General features: G+C 39.3%; 1 protein-coding gene across 12 annotated transcripts in view; it reads right to left on the bottom strand.

The window, feature by feature from the left end:
- CACNB2 (calcium channel, voltage-dependent, beta 2 subunit) overlaps window positions 1–23,855 on the bottom strand; it is a 412,882-nt gene that overhangs the window by 4,157 nt on the left and 384,870 nt on the right. For 5 of the 12 annotated variants that reach the window (XM_011963869.1, XM_011963871.1, XM_011963876.1 and 2 more), the window contains 6 exons: window positions 23,151–23,284; window positions 19,074–19,154; window positions 18,514–18,572; window positions 9,509–9,618; window positions 2,429–2,580; window positions 769–864 (listed from right to left, as the gene is read on the bottom strand). In XM_011963869.1, the coding sequence (XP_011819259.1) occupies window positions 769–864; window positions 2,429–2,580; window positions 9,509–9,618; window positions 18,514–18,572; window positions 19,074–19,154; window positions 23,151–23,284 (632 nt within the window). Of the gene's footprint in view, window positions 1–768; window positions 865–2,428; window positions 2,581–9,508; window positions 9,619–18,513; window positions 18,573–19,073; window positions 19,155–22,472; window positions 22,535–22,989; window positions 23,010–23,150; window positions 23,285–23,855 lie in introns of all 12 variants that reach the window. The other 7 variants (XM_011963872.1, XM_011963877.1, XM_011963881.1 and 4 more) reach the window with 2 other exon arrangements.

Here is a 23,855-nt window from a genome sequence, read left to right on the forward strand (position 1 = left end):
AAAGCATAGACAAGTGAGAATCTAGTTAACTTATTCCTTAGAAATTGATTTAAGACAAGTGAAAATATGTCTCAGACAGTTACTAAGAGCAAACAACTTGCTCCCTGTGATCAGAAATGAATAATATACCAACTCCAATTAGACTCATCATACAAGCCAAATTTTTGGAACCAGGATCTTGTGTTAGATATTAGCAATGTGAAGTTACTGCAGGATGTACTGAAGCTTTTTATAAGCTATAATCATCATTTGGATTACTTGTGCGCAAAACACATGATCATGGAAGGAGGGAGGACAGTTTACTTTGGAATGAATACCACTTTAAGTGATGACGATTCTCTTCCCTGACACGTGTTTGACGGTTTTTTTCAAAATATAATGCCAGTTCTGACCAGACATGGTGGCTCATGCCTGTAATCCTAGCACTTCGGAGGGCCAGGGCAGGAGGATCACTTCAGGCCAGGAGTTGTAGACCAGACTGGGCAATACAGGAAGATTTAGCAGGGGGAAGGACAAAGATCTCTATAGGGGGGAAAAAAAGTTAGCCGATCATGGAGGCATGCACCTATAGTCTCAGCTGCTTGGAAGGCTGAAGCGTGAGGATCACTTGAGCCCAGGAGTTCAGGGCTGCAGTGAGCTAAGACCATACCACTGCACTCCCAACATGGGCAACAGAGCAAGACCTTGTCTTAAAAAAAAAAAAAAAAAAAAAACACACCAGGTCTGATCTCTGTAACTGGATTATGCTGTATATTAGCGATAACTTACTGGAGGACACTGAGCCAGTTTATCAGCTGCTACCATCTGGACGTTGAGGTGTTTAGCTTGAGATTTCCCTCGAGATTTTATTAACCTTTGTAAAACCTGTAAAAGATAATGAGTTTTTAACAGAGTAATAACTACACCCAGGTAAAGAACAAGGTACATTATTGACTCCTTTCTCTGGGGCCTTTTTATATACAGCACAAGGGGATCATAATAGATGGAGCTATAAGATTATCTGCAAAATTAACATGTTAACGTAAATCACAGTTGCAAGCTTTAAGCACTCACATTCTTTTTTCTAAGCTAGCAGATCTCAAACATTTTGTCTCACAACCTCTTTAAAGAAGCTAAAATGGAAAACTATTAAAACATTTAAAAATTCACAATAAATCTGCTACATGTTAAAATAAATTTTTTTTTTTATAAAAATAGCTACATTTTTTACAAATCTCTCTAACAGCTGGCTTCATAGAAGACAATTGCAGTCTCCTGTTTGCTTCTACAGTCAACCTGCTGCAGTGTCTTGTTTTGGTTGAAATATGTGAAGAAAATCCAACCTCTTACAGATTTGTAATTGAGAAAAGGAGAAACAATTTAGTATAGTCTTCTTTGATACTACACTAAAACTCAACAAATGGTAGTTTCTTAAAGACTAGTTGTTATGTGGAATCTGAAACCTGCAGTGAAATGTTCTTACTCCATGACATTCCATTGGTCTGTCTTGAAATTAACATTATTCATTGATCATACAAACAATAATGGTTCACTGACTTCAGATCTTCCAAATGTTGACATATTATACAGTATTAAAACATCATATTCATTAATATTACCATTGATCTCATCAGAGAAATCTTTATTGGGAAGCTTCTAAGTCCTCAGAGGTGCATACAAGTTTTCTGAAAGCTTGAGTTTTATCATTGGCAACACATGCTGTTCTCCTTGAAGTGACAGGCTTATTTTGTCCAAGAAAATATCTGCTACACCAAGTCTGAATAAGCATAGCCTGACAGTTGTTGTTGGAGATAAAAATAGTATTCCATGAAAAACATGGCTAGTTTAGTTCAAAAATCAATCACACCAGTGCTTGTCCTTCAGACACTTTTTGGTATGCAGCAGGAGCTTTGTGTGTACTTTATTACACTGAATATTAAAAGTCAAGATTTAATAAAAGTAATAAACTATACTACTTTATCAGGACAGTAAGTGAAATTGGCTTTTTTCCCCCTTAAACTGGGAAAGCATAGTGGTGATAAATACATTAACTTCTGGTACTTAGATACCACAGTCTTGATTCATGCTTAGATGCCAGCAGTTTTACCCACCATTGCTTTTGCATCAGCCTTGCAATGTCAAAACAGTGAAAATGTCAAATAGTGTCCTAGTATTATCACGGAAGTAGTTTTGACTAATTAAATGGACCCTCTAAAAGTGTCTCAAGACCCTCCAGGGATCCATGGACCACACTTTGAGAACAGCTGTTCTAAGCCATGAAACTAACCATGCCTTGTTTATATCAATTTAAAAATTGTTGACCATCATGTCTCTTCAAATTGTCTGTACATCTTAAAGGCTATTACAATAGCCTAATTATAGAAAGCAGAACGTAAAATACATTTTACTAAAATTTGATTATAGAGCAAACAGTAGCAATCCTACTTACCTTAGGAGAAGAAATCTTTACATATACTATAATAGGGGCCAGGGAGGTTTTACTGAGTTGAGCTGGATGATTAATCGTATCTGCATCAAGGACCACCAATTGCAATGTTCTTGCAAGTTCAAAAATCCTTTCAATTTCACTCTGAACTTCCGCTGTAAAGGGTGAAACAGTTCAGTTAAAGTGCAGTATTTTTAAGATAAAGTAAAATGGTATCCTGTTTCTTCAACAGAAAGGTGAGTAGGTCAGCCATTATGTTAATGCTTATAGGCAACAGAATTGATAAAAGTTTACAACAGTAATTTATCCTCTTAGAAAGGGCTCTTTCTCCACACATCATTAGGATGTAAGGAATTTTTCTCTCAACCGGCTGCAGAATTTACTTTTAGTATAATACTTGGATTGTGGAAATTTTTAGCTCTCTGCTGACATTCTTTGTGCTTCCACTTTATGAAATCATTTCATAAAACTGCTGTAAAATAAGAACCTTGAGCTATCTTCCATGTGTTCATTGCAGACCACATTTCACTAGCAACCACGACAAGTTTTCCTTTCAGTGCATGGGCTGATCTATGTTTACATGTCATCTATGCCGTCTAGATATGTTTATTAACAAGATGAAATACAAAATCAAACAGGAAAGACGTGAATGGCACCAGTAACAAACTTATCCAAAAACACACCTCATATTTTCCAACCAGAGGAATACCCCTTTAACAGTCACGCTTGAAAAGGGCAGTTTTCAGAGGCAGCACTACAGAAATCTAAAGTATAAAATTTGTAGAAATTTATCACAAAACATTTAAGTATCTACTCGAACTCCAAGAAAATTACATTCGGTTCATCTACTGTTCCATGATCTCCAAAGAGTCAAAAACAGGACTGACAGCATTTTCTGCGATGAGGGAAATATCCTCTATATGTGATCCAGCGTGGCAGCAGCTAATGGGCTACTGAGCATTTGAACTATAGCTAGTGTGAACAGGCAACTAAATTTTTAAAATTCAATAAATAGCCAGAAGCTACTATTACTAGGCAGCATAGGTCTATAAAGCAGAGTACCCAGCTTACAGTTACCACTGCAGTCATGCAGGTTGAATTCCATGAGACTTTTATGCCAGCAAATGTGGATTTACAATTACGTTTTAATTCCTCTTAGGCAGTTCGATTCATGCCAGAAGCTTCCTGGAGATAATTTTAACTAGTACATTATTGAAGAAATGGTATCTCTCTGGTCACTAATCCATCTGCCTCACAGTATGTTATGACTTGAGTCCTTTTGTTTACCTAGATATCTTTAAAAAATCAGGGCCCAAACTACATGAGATACTAGCTTTAAAATAACATTGGGCCACTGAACCCCAGTCAAGTTCCAACCTTGTTTATTGTAAGAATTAAGAAATCTGATCACAAAGATTTTCATCTTTGTTTCATATGTTAATAGTAAGTGTTCAGTCACAGCATCCCATGTAACTCCTTGTTTTAAAGGATTGAGCACTATTTTTATTGATTATAAGTTTAATATGTGTGTGGTTTTTTGTTGTTTTTTTTTTTTTTGGAGACAGTCTCGCTCTGTCTCCCAGGCTGAAGTACAGTGGTGCAGTCTTGGCTCACCTCCGTCCGCCTCCCCAGTTTAAGTGAGTCTCTCACCTCAGCCTCCCACGTAGCTGGAGTTACAGGCATGTGCCACCAGGACCAGCTAATGTTTTGTATTTTTAGTAGAGACAGGGTTTCACCATATTGGCCAGGCTGGTCTGAAACTCCTGACCTCAAGTGATCTCCCGCCTCAGCCTTCCAAAGTGCTGGGATCACAGGCATGAGCCACTGCGCCCGGCCCTAATATGTGCTTATTGTATAAAATCTGGATAACCTTAAAAAATATTACATATACAGATATTATTTCTATTATATCAATATATTAACATATGTTTTAATATATACACATATATAAAGATATTTCTGGTAGCCTTACATACATACTTTATACTCCTTTAATTAAAGGGAAAGATTTTTTAAAAGATTTTAAAGTGGACTTTCAGAATCCTGGTGGAACACCATATTAGTAGATACAACCTTAAGGATCGATGACAAATTCTGATAATACTTTTGACTTCAAAGTAAAAATGATGCTTTTAAAAAGGAATGTATCCATGCATGGAATTTTCCTTTGACAGAGTATATCATGCTCAGAATTTACTGTAATAAAGAAATGTCAGAAACTCCCCCAATGTTGGTTTCTGAAACTGAAAGTCAATTTGATTCTTTTGAGTTGGCCTAGTGTCAGGCCTCTGAGCCTAAGCTAAGCCATCATATCACCTGTGACCTGCATGTAGACATCCAGATGGCCTGAAGCAACTGAAGATCCACAAAAGAAGTGAAAATAGCCTTACCTGATGACATTCCACCATTGTGATTTGTTTCTGCCCCACCCTAACTGATCAAGGTACTTTGTAATCTTCCCCACCCTTAAGAAGGTTCTTTGTAATTCTCCGCATCCTTGAGAATGTACTTTGTGAGATCCACTCCCTGCCGGCAAAACTTTGCTCCTAACTCCACTGCCTATCCCAAAACCTATAAGAACTAATGATAATCCCACCACCCTTTGCTGACTCTCTTTTCAGACTCGGCCCGCCTGCACCCAGGTGAAATAAACAGCCTTGTTGCTCACACAAAGCCTGTTTGGTGGTCTCCTCACATGGACGCACATGACCCTAGCTAATGAAAGAATGCACTTCAGCATCTTGAAGAGGGGACAAGCTTTCCTCAACTCCCCACATCCCACAGTTTCGTATACCCACTGAATTAAACTGAAAAATGAGTAATACCTTTCCATGCTTTATACCTCTAATACCTGTTAAACAACACCCAAGAAGAATCAATGTTTCCTCTAAGATACAGAAGAGAAGCTACAACACTGATCATTAGAGAAATGCAAATCAAACCACAGTGCGATACCATCTCCCACCAGTTAGAATGGCTATTATTAAAAAGTCAAAAAATAACATGCTGTTGAGGTTGTGGAGAAAAAGGAATGCTTATACACTGTTGATGGGAGTCCATTGCGAAAGACAGTATGCCAATTCCTCAAAGACATGAAGATAGGAATACCATTTGACCCAGCAATCCCGCTACTGGGTATATACCCAAAGAAATATAAATCATTCTGTTATAAAGATACATGCACGTATATGTTCACTGCAGCACTATTCACAATAGCAAAGATGTGGAATCAAACTAAAGGCCCATCAATGATAGAGTGGATAAAGAAAACACAGTACATATACACCATGGAATACTATGCAGCCATAAAGAACAAGATCATGTCCTTCGAGGGACATGGATAGAGCTGGAGGCCATTATCCATAGCAAACTAACACAGGAACAGAAAACCAAATACCACATGTTCTCACTTGTAAGTGGGAGCTAAATGATGAGAACACATGGACACATAGAGGGTAACAGTACACACACTGGGGCCTATCAGGGTGGGAGGAGGAGAAGACTCAGGAAAAACAACTGATGAGTACTAGTCTTAAAACCTGGGTGCTATGAACTGAAAAAACAAAAAACAGAAGTTAACTTATTTAGAAGGAGGTTTCTGTAATCAAACAATACTGTAATAATAGAGAGTGGAGACGGTTACTTTCATTGTGGCTAGCGTTGAGGGACACCTAAGTGGTCAGTTAGGAATTAAGACCTGGAGATAGCTCTAGTATAAGTTATTTAATGCCGTATGTGTTATTCCAATGCCATTTTCATAATTACTACACACAAAACTCTTAATTTTGACCAGTATCTGCCTTATCTTACAAAAAATCTGTAAAGCCTTCTCTAACCACCTTTCTCCCCACACTAGTAAATTCTGCTTCTCTGTCCCCACTGCCACATATCAAAGTGACTTCGGGGGGCAGAAGTGACGCATCATCGCTTCATAGAGCTGTAAGGTCATTGGGTAACATATTGAACCTCTTAGAACCTAAGTATTCTTATCTGTATTATGGAAATGAGGACTAAATGAATCCATACGCAAAGCTTCCCTTACAATTATTACAGTACGTGGCCTACAGTAAGTGCAGACAGTCCATGACTTACGATGGTCTGACTTAAAGATTTTTCAGCTTTACAGAGTGTGAAAGAAATATATGTACGGTAGGAACCGAACTTTGAGTCCCCATACAATCATTCTGTTTCTCACTTTTAGTATTCAATACATCACATGAGATACTCTATACTTTATTATAAAATGGGTTTGGTGTTAGATGACTTTGTCCAACTGCATTTTTTTTTTTCATTTTTGTACTTTTTGCATTTTTATTATAATAAAATTACAGCCTCCTCCTTGGCTCACTCTTTACTCCTTGATCTGCTGCTTTTAGAATTCTCAACCACTGACCAACCATCTCTGTCTGTCTGTGTATACAAGATTTTGTCCATGTCTTCCTGTAAAACAAACACTCTGAGAAAGAGTACTTTGTGTCCTTTACTTTTGTGTCCCTGGGCACCAAAATAATGCCTGGCACATGGTTGGTACTCAAGTATATGCTAAATGAATGAATCCCTCTGGTCTGTACATGGTCCCCTACCAACTTAAGAATAAGGATATGGTTTGGCTGTGCCCACTCAAATCTCATCTTGAATTGCAGCTCCCATAATTCCCACGTGTCATAGGAGGGACCTGCTGGGAGGTAACTGAATCATGGCAGCGGGTCTTTCCCATGCAGTTCTCCTAATAGTGAATGAGTCTCATGAGATCTAATGGTTTCATAAAGTGAAGTTCTCCTGCACACGCTCTCTTTTGCCTGCTGCCATGTAAGATGTCACTTTGCTCCTTCTCCACCGTCTACCATGATTGTGAGGCCTCCTTAGCCATGTGGAACTGTGATTCTGTTAAACCTCTTTCCTGTATAATTACCCAGTCTCAGGTATGTCTTTATTAGCAGTATTTCTTGTGAGCATCAGATGATGTGTGGAAAGAGTTTTAAGTGTGACAGATAAGGATATAAAAAAGGAAATTGCTATAAGCAAAACATATGATCACATTTTTTTTTCCTGTGAACAGACTAATACAAATAAGCTCCAAACTTTTCACATCTTACCCCTGCCTATCTCTCTGGTGTCATCTCGCATCTCCCTCTTTTTAAAACCATATATTTTAGCTTAAATGAAGCACCTATGTTTTTCAGAAGCCTGTTGTGGCTTTCACTGTCTCGAATCACTGTCACCCGTCTCCACTCCTTTCCCTTTTTCTTGGCTAAATCCTGTCATCTTCAAGTTTTAGCTCAGGATCAGCTCCCTGGACAAGCCTTTCCCTGTGCATCCTGCAGCATCAGCTCTTTGGCAGCCAGTTCATAGCTGGACCACTTTGCTCATCACCCTCTATTCGACGGGCTCTTCACTGATTCGCCTTATGGCTACACCCAGCTCCTTGAGGGAAGGGGCTTCATCAGTTCATTTTTTTATTTGTGGGCTTTCGCATGATATTTGGTATCTAGTGTATGCTCTATGACATACATAGACTGGAAGATTCATTTAAAAACAATGTATAATCAGTAGTTGCAAAAAAATCTTGGCAATCTAAGGAAATCTGTTAATTAATTGATTCCACTGATGAGTCTAAAAAATTACCTGACTTGGTTAATTCAGTTTAATCTATGAAATGAACATTTTATAATAATTCTTGGCCAGGTGCAGTGGCTCATAACTGTAGTCCTGGCACTTTAGGAGGCCAAGGCAGGGGGACTGCCTGGGCCTGGGAATTTGAGACCACCCTGGGCAACATAGTGAGACTCCATCTCTATAAAAAATTAGCCTGATGTGTTAGCATGTGCCTGTAGCCCCAGATACTCAGGAGGCTGAGGTGGGAGGTTTGAGCCTCTGAGGTCAAGGCGCAGTGAGCCATGATCCACACTACTGTACTCCAGCCTGGGTAACAGAGTGAGACCCTCTCTCAAAAAAGCAAAATAAAAAGTAATTCTTGTGAGCATCAAATGATGTGTGGAAAGAGTTTTAAGTGTGACAGATGATAAGGACATAAAAAGGAATTGCTATAAGCAAAACACATGATTACATTTTTTCCTCAAATATATTTCTAAACCTGTTACTGAAGTTTTGCCAATGAAGGGTTGTTAGGTGAGAAACAAAACTGAGTTCTATAATGTGTCATGCTCATTGCTAACAGATAAAGCTTATTATTTATGACAGTTTTTCTATTATTTATATAATCATACTTCAGAGTAAATGAAGAACTTCTATGTTAGAAACCAGCCTCTGAGGATTTGTATATCTAACCTATAAACAGAGAAAAATTAAGCTCCAAGATCTGACACAACTCTCCGAAAGTTTACTTTATAAAAACAGAAACCCAACAATCCAATAAGCAACTGTGTAACAGTGATTAACCTAAAACTCCAAGCACATACCAAAAAGATTAAATAGCAGCAGAAGGGTTTCAATTTGATCAATTCAGTACATGTTAATAAGCAGTATCCACATACCACCCTGTAAACACAATAACTCCCTACACTGTTTATACAAATAAAACATACCAATAAATATAGCCAGGAATTGACTTCATCTTTTACCAGTTTCCAAACACAGAAATTATACTCTCCGAGTATGATGTCATTATTGATATACATCAGGAATTAAGGAATATTTAGCATAATAATGGCTATCATTTATTGAACACGTATCATGTTTAATCCTTGCAATAATTCTAGGAGGTAGTTATTTCTTTTTTTAAGATGAGGAAATGGAAACTTCAAAAGGTTAATAAACTTGCTCATGGTAACACTGATGCAAAGCCAGGAGATCTCAGAGTCTGCAGACACGAAAGCTCACATTAGTGAAAACAAACCACAACCAAAACATTAATGCTGACAGCCTGTGGAATTCTTAACTTCAAACTATCATAACAAATCCTTCCACACCATGAAATCAGTAAGACCATAGCAACAGCTACTGGCAGCACACGCCTGTTTTTTCTATACTCTGTGACACATAGAATTATCATCTTGTTAGATCTTCTCATCATCAACATCAGGAGAGGAGTTTAAAAAGCGTAAGCTCATTGCACAGACTTACCTAAGCTTGACCTTGTGTTGGATCTTTCTATTATTGCGTGCTTACTGGGATTGTTTAATACTGAGCGTTTGGCAAGCGAGATGTCCGCGGTGACCCTTGTGATGGATATCCTGTTGGAGAAAAAAGTCACAGAAGACCCTAAGGTTATTGGTCTAATCAAAGGGCATAGAAGTATATGCCCCCAATTCATCTAAGTATGAAATAGATATAGCGACCATATTTTCAAACCATATGTGTTAGGATCCTTACTTATTTTTTTTTCTTTTTTTTTTTTTGAGATGGAGTCTCGCTCTGTCGCCCAGGCTGGAGTGCAGTGGCCGGATCTCAGCTCACTGCAAGCTGTGCCTCCCGGGTTTACGCCATTCTCCCGCCTCAGCCTCCCGAGTAGCTGGGACTACAGGCGCCCACCACCACGCCCGGCTAGTTTTTTGTATTTTTTTTTAGTAGAGACGGGGTTTGACAGTGTTAGCCAGGATGGTCTCGATCTCCTGACCTCGTGATCCGCCCTTCTCGGCCTCCCAAAGTGCTGGGATTACAGGCTTGAGCCACCGCACCCGGACATTTTTTTTTTTCTTTTGACTTACTCATTTCTGTTTATCTTACACCTGCCTTACTTTGTTTTTTGTTTGTTTGTTTTGAGACAGAGTCTCGCCCAGGCTGCTCAGGCTGCAATGCAGTGGCGTGTTCTCGGCTCACTGCAATCTCCACCTCCCAGGTCCAGGTGATTCTCCTGCCTCAGCCTCTGGAGTAGCTGGGATTACAGATGTGTGCCACCACACCTGGCTAATTTTTGTATTTTTAGTAGAGAGGGGGGTTTCACTATGTTGGCCAGGCTGGTCTTGAATTCCTGGCCTCAAGTCATCCACCTACCTCAGCCTTCCAATGTGCTGGGATTACAGGTGTTAGCCACCGCGCCTGGCCCTGTCCTGCACCTGCTTTACATTGCATTTATTGGTTGCTTACAAGTGTCAGATAAGTACTAAACACTTTATTTGAATTACTAAATCATCCAAAAAGCTCCAGGAGAAACATTTATTATTATCCCACTATTGCTGATGAAGAATGAGAACCACAGAGAGATTATTTATCCAAGGGTATGTACTTATTAAGTGAGAGAACTGGGATTTGAACCCAGACTCCTGACCCTATATTCCTAGCCTCTGTGCCATAGTTCAGTGCTATGATAGGCATGAAGAATAAATAAGAACCGGTTTTCCCTCAGAGAGCTAATGGTCTAGTGGCAGAGATAAATAATAAAGGAAAATAATTAAAGATGATGATTGTTGTGGAAAGAACATACAGGGTATTATGAGAGACAATAATGAATTGGGAGTATCATTTTAGATAAGGTAGAAATGAGAGCAACAAAATTTGGGAGCTGGAAATAGCAAATGACTTAGACTGGAGAAAGCTGAATATTCAAGTCAGCAGTAGGAAAAAGCTGTGAAGCAAAATTGAAGGCTCACAGTATTTCTAAAGAAGGTAGCGAATGAAGGTGGGGCGAAAAGGAAAGGTTTGGTTTAAAAGTCTGTTTCAGTTACAGCCGTCCACTGCCCCTTCACAACACGAAATAGCCAGGTGACAGTTCTTTTCCTGTGTGGTACAAGACTCTAGATTTGTCACCTTGCAGGCAGTACAAGAGGGCCTCTGACCAGGAGACCCTAGACAGAACAGGAGCAGGGGATACTGGATGCAAAAGAAAGGATTCTGAATGTTGAGTCTTCAGCCTTTTTCCTCATTGTACAATTTTGGTAGCCAGGCTTATATTTATATCCCCAGGGGTCAGAATGGACCTACAAGATTCTTCTCTGGGGAATCTGACTGCCAAAGAGTAAAGACCCAAAGATAATGATATTGGAGGTTTCCTATGTAAATTGTCTAGCAAGATTGCCATACACAGAAACACAAAGTTGACAAGCTCCGCCTATGAGCACAGAACTTCTTATTAATTATTTTATGCCTTATTTTAAAATTTGAGGACAGGACTGTCAGGCATTTTCAGAAAACCTCTAACATGAGAGACCAAAACAAACAGAAAAATCAACTATGACAATTATTCATAGTTAAAAGCTAAGAGATGGTTTTATCTATGAAACTAGAACAAATTTATATTTAAAGACTTAGAATAAGAGCTTTTGGAAATATTATCATAATAGAAATAGAAAAAAAATCAAAAGAAGGGTTAAAAGAAAGGTAACATCTCCAAAGGGTAAAACAAAAAAGAGTTGGAAGACCGGAGAAGAAAGGTAAGAAAAGTAGAGATCACCCAAGAGGTTCAAATTCCAAATTACAGGAGTTCAGAAAAAGATAATAAAGAAGACAGAGGAAAGAAAATAAAGAATTAATTCCAGAATTAAGGGTCTGATTTTCCGAATTGAAAGGGTCCAGCACACGGGTTGAAAGATCCACACCAAGACGTATTTTTATAAATTTCGTAACACTAGGGACAAAGAGAAACCCATAAGGTTTCAGAGGAAAAAGACAGGTCCCAAAGGGTCAAGCACTAGAATGCTTTGTACTTCTCAAAGCAACAATGGAGGCCAGAAGATAATGGAGAAAAAAGGCTTCAACATTTGAAGGGAAAACTATTTCAATCAGAATTCCATAAGCATTTAAACTAGCAATTAAACAGAAAGGTTTGTAACCATGCAGGCTATTGAAAAAAACATGTATGTACTCTTCCTAGGGAAATCACTGGAGAAGGTTTTTGACTCAAATGACAGTAAAGCTTGAAAGAAATCAAGGGATCTGGGAAAGAGGAGCTTCAACCCAAAAGAAAGGTGAAAGGAATCCCCAAGGACATAACAGAATGTTCCAGAATGACACCCAGCACAGAGAGAAACGGTCTAGACTGCAGCAGGCTAGAATGTCCCAGAGGGATTCAAATAGACAAACTGTAATTTTGACTGGCTCCATATTGAATATTTATTGTAATTATGTAAATAATAGTCAAATGAACTATGTCATATAATGTGTGTGTGTGTGTTTAGACAGCATCTCACTGTCACCCAGGCTGGAGTGCAAGGGTGTGATCATAGCTCACTGCAGCCTCAACCTCCCAGGCTCAAGTGATCCCCCTGGCTTAGCCTCCCAACTGGTGCATGCCACCACACCTAATTTTTTTTTATTTTTATTTTTTAGTAGAAACAGGGTCTCATTATGTTGCCCAGGCTGGTCTCAAACTTCTGAGCTCAAGCAGTCCTCCTCCCTTGGCCTCCTAAAGTGCTGGGATTACAGGTGTGAACCACTGCACCCAGCCTAATGTACTTTTTCTTGTGTATTTTCCTCGTGGTTTCCATGAGATAAACAACTGTTTACATTTGCTTAAATTTTTTTTTTTTTTTAAAGACAGAGTCTCGCTCTGTCACCCAGGCTAGAGTGCAGTGGCACAACCTTGGCTCAGTGCAACCTCTGCCTCCTGGGTTCAGGCGATTCTCCTGCCTCAGCCTCCTGAGTAGCTGGGATTATAGGTGCCCACCACTGCACCCAGCTAATTTTTGTACTTTTAGTAGAGACAGGTTTCACCATGTTGGCCAGGCTGGTCTCAAAGCCCTGGCCTCAAGTGATCTGACTGCCTCAGCCTCCCAAAGTGCTGGGATTACAGGTGAGAGCCATTGCGCCCAGCCCTGGGATTATTGATTTCTAGTAAGATTGTACTGCAGAAGATTCTAGCAATGGTATATTTATCCCTATAGCAATTCAGTATGCATTCCAAACACTTCAGGGCTGATTGCTGATGTTTTGAAAGTCACTGAAAAAAACAAAACAAAACAAAACAAAAAAAAACTTGACTTTATCCCAGGTAGCTTTCCTTCTTGTTCTCAATTTCCTTGTTAATTTACCTGTCACCATCCTACAAGGTGAATCTGAAGATTGCCTTGTTTACATGACACAGTTGGTGACTGTGAATCCAGTTTTAAATGGGCTACTTTATTACACACAACAGGAGGAGGATGTTTTATTTCTTCTTTGATCTGACACACTGACACTACTTAACCAGAATGTGATTCTTACAACCCCCCCAGGGCTTCTGCAAATGAATATAAGTGGGTTTCAGAAAAGAAAAGGAATTCTTGACTACCTAGAACCTTTTACATAACTAACATTTCCTTTCATATTTTCTCCTCTTGGGCTTAAACTTTAAAAAAAAAAAATAAATTTAGCTTATTTAATGGATGATTAAGGAATAATTCATTTTTCTCTTTTAGAATGTCATGCATGCATACACACCTGATGCTTTTTCATCATCTACTGCTGTCTTGCCTTGCTAAAAGCAAAGACAGTCAATAATTCAGTTACTCTAGATGTCCTGCCATGGGTAAAAATGTTAAATTTGTACATGGCTTTTAAATTCTGCCTTATGGACTCGTTTCTTCCTCTGAGGACTGTTAACTGGGGACAACAGTGCTAGAATATTGAACCCCAGCCTCTATAAGTCAAGATGAGCCAAGACAGGTCTATTAAACCATACGGAAATTACTTCTGGCTAGAAAAAACAGATACTTTGAGATATTTTGTTCATCTGTTTCCTAAATAAAACCAATCTGGGTGGTTGATACACTTGAACATGGGTCCAAAATCCACCCTCTCTGGCTGGAATGTGTCTTCCAAGTTCAAAACTTACTCAGGTTTAAGTACAAGTAGTAATCCAGGAAATTCCATCCCATTTCCCCATCTTTGGCATTTAGGAAAGGGCAGTGGGTTGACTCAGGCATGGAAAACACAATGCCTTTGTTAGCAGAATTTTTTTAGTGTTCAGGCTCGTGTTGACAATTCCAAATTGTGATAAATGACAGAGCCAAGGATAAAGAAACAAAAGCTAAATGGAGCAGATTAGAGGTATGCCTTTTATACTTGGCCAGTGTCTAGTAGCCTTGGTCCAAGCTAAAGGTTCTATTTTCCTGGCACAAACTGAAAAAATATTTCTTAAAGATATGGAAAATTAAAAAATCTAATTAGGAATATTTGGTTATGAAGTCCTTGATTATAAAGCCTTTTCATACCTTGAAACTTATAATAGTTTTTGTTTTCCTCATTCTCTCCTTTCAGTTCTTTGCCTGATCACTTTTTTTGTTGTTGTTTTGTTTTGGTTTTGGTTTTTGAGACAGAGTCTCACTCCGTTGCCCAGGCTGGAGTGCAGTGGCATGATCTCGGCTCACTGCAACGTCCGCCTCCCGAGTTCAAGCAATTCTCCTGCCTCAGCCTCCCAAGTAGCGGGGACTACAGTCACCCACCAACGCGCCCAGCTAATTTTTGTATTTTTAGTAGAGACAGGGTTTCACCATGTTGGCCAAGCTGGTCTCGAACACCTGACCTCGTGATCCACCCACCTCCCAAAAGTGCTGGGATTACAGGCGTGAGCCACCATGCCCAGCCTGCTTGGTCACTTACTAACAACACTTGTCCTCCTACAAAAGTTTCCCTTCTGCCCTTGCCTCCCCTGCCAAAAGTCAATATAAATTAGAAATGGTTGTAGTAGTAGGTATGGTCTAGAAAGAAAGTACTATACTAAGAAATGTAAAAGAATCCTGGAACCAACAAATACTAGCTACTGCAGCGGTCCTCAACCTTTTTGGCACCAGGGGCCAGTTTCATGAAAGACAATTTTTCCATGGACCGGTTCAGTAGGAGTGGGGAGATGGTTTTGGAATGATTCAAGCACATTACATTTATTGTGCACTTTCTTTCTATTATTATTACATCGGAATAGATAATGAAATGATTCTACAACTCACCCTAATGTAGAATCAGTGGGAGCCTGAGCTTGTTTTGCTGCAACTAGGTGGTCCCTTCTGAGGTTGATGGGAGACCGTGAAAGAACACCAGACATTAGACTCTCCTAAGGAGCATGTAACCTAGATCCTTCGCATGCACAATTCACAGTACAGTTTGTGCTCCTATGAGAATCTGATGCCGCTGATGATCTGACAAGAGGCTGAGCTCAGGCAGTAATGTGTGAGTGATGAGGAGTGGCTGTAAATACAGATGAAGCTTTGCTCACTCCCCTGCCACTCACCCCCTGCGGTGTGGCCCCTAACAGGCCATGGACCAGTACAGATCCGTGACTCGGGGGTTGGGGAGTCCTGATCTGTTGCAGTTGCGTTGTTAGGATGGGAGGAGGAAAGGAATGTGGAGAAGAGAAGCACTGCATTTATCTGGTTAAAAATACAGAAATATACACTAGCCCTGTATGTTCCAGGTCCCCTGTAATAAGCTACTCTTAAACTTTGAGGTTTCCATTTTGGACTCTAGTCATGTCTTTGATGCTTCAGGAGCTGGCTTAACATTCAATGATGGCACCCATCAATTATTTGATTCAAGACTGACTTTCAATAGACTTTAAGCTTCAAAAAGCCAAGGCCCTTATCTATTTTTGCTCCTCACAATGCCTGGCACACAGAATATACTCAATAAATATTTACTGAGGCAAGTTGAATAGTGACGGGGGAAGAGGAGGAGAGAGAAAGGATAAAGTCCAAGCCCATTGGCGTGACACACTAGATATGACCCTTGGGTTTGTTAACAGTCACTCCTTGCCCAGGTCCTTAAGATCTGGGTGTGAGTTGCCTTACACATAATGCTGTGTCATACCTCAAAACTTTCACACACTGTATACCATCTGCTAAACATACCCTTCTCTCCCCTGTAATCCATTTGGTCAAATCTTAGGCGCCATTTAAAAACTCTTCCAGGATGTGGATGTCCTTAAGTTGGTGTTAATTACACCTCCCTTTATGCTACCTGTACCTTATGCATGCATATAGCAGGTTGCCCTTTTACTTATATTCAGTGTTACTGCTACAGGTTTCAATTTATGGTTTCCATGAGAGCTCTTCATAGGCAGAGACTGGCTTCACCATCTCCACATTTCTCTAGCAGAGATTACACAGCAGACGTTCATTCAAAATTCATCTGGCCACTTCTCATGTTGAGTACTGCTCCAGGCACTGAGAACACAACAGTTCACAAAACATTCTCAAACCCTGCCCTCATGGAGTTTATCGTCTAGTTATGGGAGAATGACAATAAACAAAAATAGTACTGGAAATACATAAAAGAGCACTAGAAAACAAAGTCAGGGAAAGGAGAGATACAGAACGAATGTGTGCATGTGTGCATACGTGTATGCACTTATACCAAGAAGAATATCTGAGGGAAAAGTGTTCCTGCAAAAGGAACCGCAAAGTGCCAAGGCCCTGAGGTGATTGTGTAATCTGTCTGGAACACTCATAGAACAGCAACGGAGTAAGTACGGCAGGGTGAGAATGAGCGAGGGAAGAGCAGCAAGAGAAAGTCTAGGTAAGGGTGTGTGGAAGAATAGACCATAGGAGGTCAGATAGGCCACTGTAGGACTTTAGTTTCTACTCAGAAAAAAAGAAGTCATTGGATGGTTTTGAGTAAAGGAGTGGTGAGCACTAGCTCACATCTTAACAGGGTCATGCAGCAGCTGACCTGAGCACAGTCTTTAAGGAAACAACCACAGAAGCAAGGAGATGAGGCGGGAGGCTGTTGCAACGACCCAGGGAAGAGATGAAGATGTCTCAGACCAAAATGGTGGCAGAGGATGTGTGAGAAGAGCTTCGATTCTGAATATATTTTGAAGATACAGACAACAGCATTTGCATGTGAAATATAACAGAGAAAGAACAGTCAAGGATAATGATCTGGGCTGAAGGGTCTTGGGACTGAAAGATAAAGAAGCCATTAATTAATTGAGATAGGGAAGACCATGGGAGGAGTAGGTTTTGGGGGAGGTTACGTTTGAAAAGTCCATTAGACAGCTTAGTAGTGATAATGAATAGGCAATTGTATACATGGGTCTAGAATTTAGAGGAAAGACTGGCAAAGGAATGGAATTTAAAAATCTGATGCTGAATGAAATCACTAAAGGAATGTAGATAAAAGACATCAAAGAATTTAGCCCTGGGCTGTCCAAGATTTCCAATTGATGAGGAAGTACCAGCAAAGCAGAGAAAGGAGTAGTCAGTGTGACAGAAGGAAAACCAGAAAAGTGTGGTTCCAGAAACCAAACAAATAAAGTATTTCAAAGAGGATGGAATAATCCACCATGTCAACTACTGTTCATGGTCAAGTAAGATTCTGGCTGAAAATTTATCCCCGGATTTAGCAATGTGAAGGTCGTGGGTGATCTTGACTAGTTTAGCTGAGTGATGTGGGTGAAAACATAACTGGGGTAGGCTGAAGAAAGTGGAAGGAAAGCCAGTACACTCAATTCTTTCAAGGAATCTTCCTATAAAGAAAAGAAAAAAAAAAATGACACACCTAGAGCAATATGAGGTCCAATGTGAGAGGAAGTAACATTTTTACATGGTGATGGAGTTTCCATTAGAACAGGAAATACTGATGAGAAGAGAGCAAAGGATGATTACAGCTGTGTATGGATACTTCTAGCAGAGAGGGGATGGGGAATGAGATCTAGTACCCGCATGGTGGGTTGGCCCTTGCTGGGAACATAGTCACTGGAGATAAAGCAGAGCATCCAGGCAAACGTGCAGCTCCACAGGCGGGGTTGTGAAAATGCCTGGATGTTCTCCTCCATTTGCCTTTATTTTCTCAATGACACAGGGAAGCAAGTTCACTGGGGGATCGTGAGATGAGAAGGGGTTAGCAGAGCTTTAATGAGGGGGAGATGAAACAGAAGTCTTAGAAGAGTGGAAAATTGAATGGAAAAGGGATATTTAGTGCGATCTCTGGGCAGCAACAGAGGGCCAGGTGACCATGAATTGAGGATGAGACCGGCCAGTGGTGTCCTGCCCAAGGTCAGCTTATGGGTGCAGGTACAGGAACTAGACATCAAGGGTTAAGGATGTACAAAGCAAATATGATAAACATTGATTGAATCAGATTAAATTGAGCGAAACTTATTTCCTGTCGTCGTATAGACATCAGAGGGCCGTTTTCTCTTGGAATCACATGCCTGTCCCACCAGGGTTTTGCCACCTTTAAGACAAAATCCACAAAACCCAGTATGCTGAAATACTCACCGCCCTTCAAATCTGTGTTTTAAAAAATCAAACAGCGCTTTTTGCATCATATCTGTGACCTGCAATTGAGCAAGGAATAAATTAAGATACGACCAAAAAAAAATTACTAATGATGACAAAATAATTTTACTTCTCTCAGGAACACTTGAAAACCTGAGCTTTGCATTTGGAAAGAGTGGCAATATGAGGTTGCCCCGCATTTTTCTGCTTCTGAGTTCTGATGCAATGACAATTAAACTGAACTTATCATGATATTTTAGGGACAAATAACACTGCAAGTGGTTTCAGTCGGTCTCCATTTGACACTATTTCCTGGACTGAGTACATTGCAGCTAGCAGAAATCTTCAAAGCAACAGCCAGGTAAACAAAACAGAAAAAGGACGAAGCAGTGTATTCCACAGCTTGCAGAACAACATGCTTTGCTGCTATGAGCTCTCTAAGCTCTAACGTTGGCTCCTTAAGCTGTAAAATTCAGAGAGAGGGTCAGGAGTAGGAGGCAGCGTCACAAAGAAGTTAAGCATGCAAAAGTCAAGCTTCCTGTTGAAGGCTTGCTACCCACCTCATAGCCCTTCAGAGAAGGGCCTACTAGGACCACTGGTCGCATGGAAGGTACCACATCATATGGAGGAGTGTGCTCTGTCTGCAGAGAGAGGAGAGGCTTTTAGACGTTTCACAGGCAGGTGGAACATAAATATTTTATGTATAAGGTACTCTTTCGGAACTCTGTAATATGAGGCACTGGCTTTCCAGACATTTTTTTTTCCCCCACTTGTCTCTTTTCTACATAAACCCAATCAAAGATTGGTAGGTTCATTTTCCTAAAGTTTCAAGTTAATGTTGTCTACAGTTTTCTTGCTCATCTCAAGAAATGCTACAGACCTATTCGTTCCTAAAGCAAGAGATGCTGCTTTTGAACAAAAACTAGTTGATAGAACAAAGAGAAACATGCCTCATGCAAGATAGGTGCTTTAGGCTTGACTAGATGTTAATATTGCTTTTTGGCTGCATTTGAATTTTCTAAAGAGTTGTAGTGATTAGACCTAATATGGTTAATTACAGAGGAAAGAAAGATTTCATTACCTTTGCATCTTACGTGTTTGTCTTACCTGTGTAAAACCTAATTTCAAAATATTGTAACGCTCACTACCAATACTTTTTACCTACTCTCAAAATATTGTAACTCTCACTACTGTCAAAATTCTATTTTATTGCGAGAGTGTAAATGAGCATGCATGCTTATTCTAGTAAACAGTAATCATGATCCCTGCTCACAGCTTAGAGATCAATGCTTTTGGATTTTTTGGTTTCTATACCTTGATAATTCAAAGGTAAGGTTTATGTGTCTTCGAGGGTAGGTGATTAATGTATAATAATATATTCAACCATGCTATAGTGGTCTCAAAAGGTTCATTATCAATGTGCGTATCTAATATGATTCTCAAAAGTAGTTTTGAGATTCTCAAAAGTAGTGTTTCCGTTAGATAACAAATCATGTCTTTCTGCAGTAATTTCTTTTCAATAAGAGGGGAGGAGCTAAATTTTGTAGCAATTTCTAAAACTATCAACACTTTTCAGGTTAATTGCTTCAAATAAAATGGTTAAATAACATCTTTCAAAAATTAAGTAACAGCTAATTGGTTTATATTAAAATTGACTCTTTTGATAGCATAAAATATTAAATTGACCCAAAGATGACTTTTTTAAAAAGAATGCAGAAGAGCGATATGGCCTTAGACACAGGGATAAGCAAATCATTGCTATATGAATCTTCCTGGCTAAGGAGTGTCAAAAAATATAACTTGAGAATGACACACACCAACTGAAAAATGTTCCGTAAACGATTTTAAGAAATCAATACACTGATGTGCAGATATGAATGTCATTTTTCCATCTGCCCATCACTCAAGAACATTTTATTGTTGCTTAAAATTGCCCATTACGAACTTTTCTGGCTTCATTTGAATTCACATTGCCTCAGGGGGGGAATTAAAAAGCATTTCAAATTCAAAAGCTTCCATCTGAGATTTCACCCGCAGTCAGAGACGATATAATCAGAGGGGAGAAAAATATTACCATGACTATGCTGTCAAATTTCACTGCCTAAAATTTCATCTAGCATTCAGAATTCATTTTAATTGACATAATCAAGGTAGAATACAGTTTGGAACAGAAAAAAAAAAACAAGACAAACATAATATAGTGACAGCACGCATACCACATAAGCATCACTCTAAAAGCAACCTAAAACACAGAAAACGATCTTCTCATTGAACCTTAGGCCATTGTTTTGCTTTTGAATTCTACATTGATTTTAACCACATTATCAATAACATAAGAAGAATGAATACCAGTGCCGAAGGCATCATAAGCATATTTCTTAAATTATTTCATGTCTACCACCTGGGATCATACTGAAAATGTTGAGAAGCCAAGTCCTTATAACTATGCGGTGTAAGAACACCTTTTCCACCGTTGAGATTAGGAATGTAAATTTCCTGCATTTTAGTAACAGCTACCAAGAAATTTTATCTCAAGACTTTAATTCTGAAGTGGCCCAGTGTTTGATAGGTCTTTGGTTCCTTCGATCTATAACTTCCAACTAGCAAAGGGTCACCCATTGCTGGTAATCAATCGGCTTCTTAATCAATAGGGTAGCTACAGAAATTACCTTATTTGATGGAATATTGGTGCGTTGTGCCCTATGAAGAATGACACCATCATTTTTATCTATTCTTTCCTGTTAACCCTATTTAGCTGACTTTTTTTGGGGGGGAGGGGGAGACAGAGTTGTCTAGCTCTGTTGCCCACGCTGGAGTGCAGTGGCACGATCTCGGCTCACTGCAATCTCCGCCTTCCAGGTTCAAGCAATTCTTCTGCCTCACCCTCCCAAGTAGCTGGGATTACAGGTGCCTGCCACCATACCAGGTTAATTTTTTGTATTTTTAGCAGAGATGGGGTTTCACCATATTGGCCAGGCTGGTCTCAAACTCCTGACCACAGGTGATTCACCTGCCTCAGTCACCCAAAGTGCTGGGATTACAGGTGTGAGTCATTGCTCCCTGCCTGCTCAAATTATTGAAAAAAATTGTGATAAACGTTTTTAAAGTTTTAGAATTTAAAGGTAAGCAAACTTCAAAAACCTATCTTGACAAACATGGTTTTAGTTCACATTCCTGCTCTGTCGAGTCCAGAATGTCTTAGCGATGCCAATTTTCTAAGCTTCTGAATGATGGACACTGTTAGTCACTTGGCTGCAAGCTTTAGCTATAACAAGAAGATCAGACCTTAGAGATGGGCCCACTGTTGTGGATGAACACCAAGCTGAGGCTTTCTGTGTTAACGCAAATTTCCAAGTGTTGGAAATTTTGTCTGGAGTGCTGAAGTTTTCCCTTATTAAAGTAGTCATAGTTGATTCAAAAAAGCCAACTTTACAGTTCAGTATCTGACACCTCATTAATGACTTTAGAGTTCCTCCACAAACCAAAATACTTCTTTGCAGAGGAAAAGTGTTCATTATGTGGAGAGTTTGAGGGCAGAGGATAGACAGACTTGACATCACATCTGAGTGTGAGAATATATCCACGGTTTTGCCAGACTTGGCAACATTAGTATGACTCTAAAAGACAGCATGGTAGCTGTAGAAACTGATGGGTAAAAGAGGGAAATAAAAGGGAAATTTGGGGGGAGGGTAGTGGTCCTTAAAAAATAATGCTATAAAGCTACAAAATACGTAAGAGGAAACAGGCTTTGTCTGAAGTAACGAGAGCTCAGAAATACCCTATAGTTTCCATTTAGGGCACAAGGAGCCTCACTGTGTAGCATCTTGGATGGCCAATGGCAAAGGCTCTACGCATGACCACCGGCTGCACTGTCCAATGGGTGAGATGCTAAAATCTGACTGATGGAGAAGGCAAGAACATCGGGAGAATATTTATATATGACAATAGGAAAAACTCACAGTAAACCGCCAAAACAAGCCTGCAGTTTTCCACTGGTCTTGTTCATCTGCAGATTTTGCACCTAGTGGATTAGAAGTTTAAATACTGACTAAATTAAAACTTGAATACTTTTGTTTAGTACAAGCTATGTATCTGGATATCATAAGTCAGAGTTTAATAACTGCTTTAATATGTTTGATCATAGGTTAAATTTCTGGATAAAAGAAAGAGACAGACAGACAGAATAAGCATGCACAGTTTAGGTGCATTATATGGAGCTGTCGGTGTTTGACATCCTTGAGTGTTGAAACAAATTCCCTTGGTGGTAGATATTATTCCATCAAAAAGGATAAGTACTGTAATAGTGTTTTAACAGGTCACTCCCTGAATTTAGTTGGTTTGAAATGCATGAACTCAATTAGCTGTTGATAAGTTCTTCGCTTGGGACAGAAATGATTGTATTTAATACAACTGTGGGAATTAATGCTAATGATGCCAGTGGCAGGATAAACACAGCTTATGTCAATGTAAACTTACCGATTTCTGCTTCTGCTTAGCTACAGCAGCGTGGAAAAGAAACAAATAACAGAGCATGCATGTTATTGGCTTGTCAAAGGACGCAGACAGTCAACAGGACTAGAAATGTGACGCAGTGCAGTTGAGCAGGTGGACAATGGGAGCTTGGAAGTTCATGTTACCTTCTTAAAGAAGGGCATTCGTTTCTCTTTGGAGTGGGGTGACGTTACACTGTTTGCACTGGGTTTAGGGGAGCGGTGGTTTGCTGGAATATCATTTTCTTCTGCATCTAAGCCAGTAGCATCTATGTCTACAGCTATATACAGACAAACAGTTCAAAAATCAGGTGGACAGGAGAGGAAAAATAGGTTATAAAGAAAATAAAATGAAAGCAAATAAAACTAACCATAGTTAAAAAAAAAAAAACTATCATGAATACTCAACACAGTACACAAAGAAAATAAAATTTAAAGGTAAAGCACGTTAAGAATGCAAGGTAATCAAATCTAATGAAACTGAAAGATACCCTTATAACCCGTTTGCTTGAATGAATCAGTTTCATGCTAGATCTCTTGAATATTTTCAGAGAAACATTTTAAATCTGTAGTTTCAAATATAATGTTGATATTCTCTGTATCAACTGTATAAAAGTGCAGTACAGAACACTTGACTTCAGATCTTACCATATCTTAAACCAGCTTTGAGATAACAAGTGACTACTTTGAAAACCCTTATTATAGGTGAATGCAAAAGTAACTGCAGTTTTTGCGTTGTTGGAATTAGCCATTTGATATTGGAATATATTCTTAAATAAATGTGGTTATGTTATACATAATTTTAATGGGCATTTCTCGTGTTATGCATTTTTTGCTAATGACTTATTACTT

Source organism: Colobus angolensis, unplaced genomic scaffold (assembly GCF_000951035.1).
Source record: "Colobus angolensis palliatus isolate OR3802 unplaced genomic scaffold, Cang.pa_1.0 Scaffold63, whole genome shotgun sequence".
In the NCBI taxonomy this organism is placed as follows: Eukaryota; Metazoa; Chordata; class Mammalia; order Primates; family Cercopithecidae; genus Colobus; species Colobus angolensis.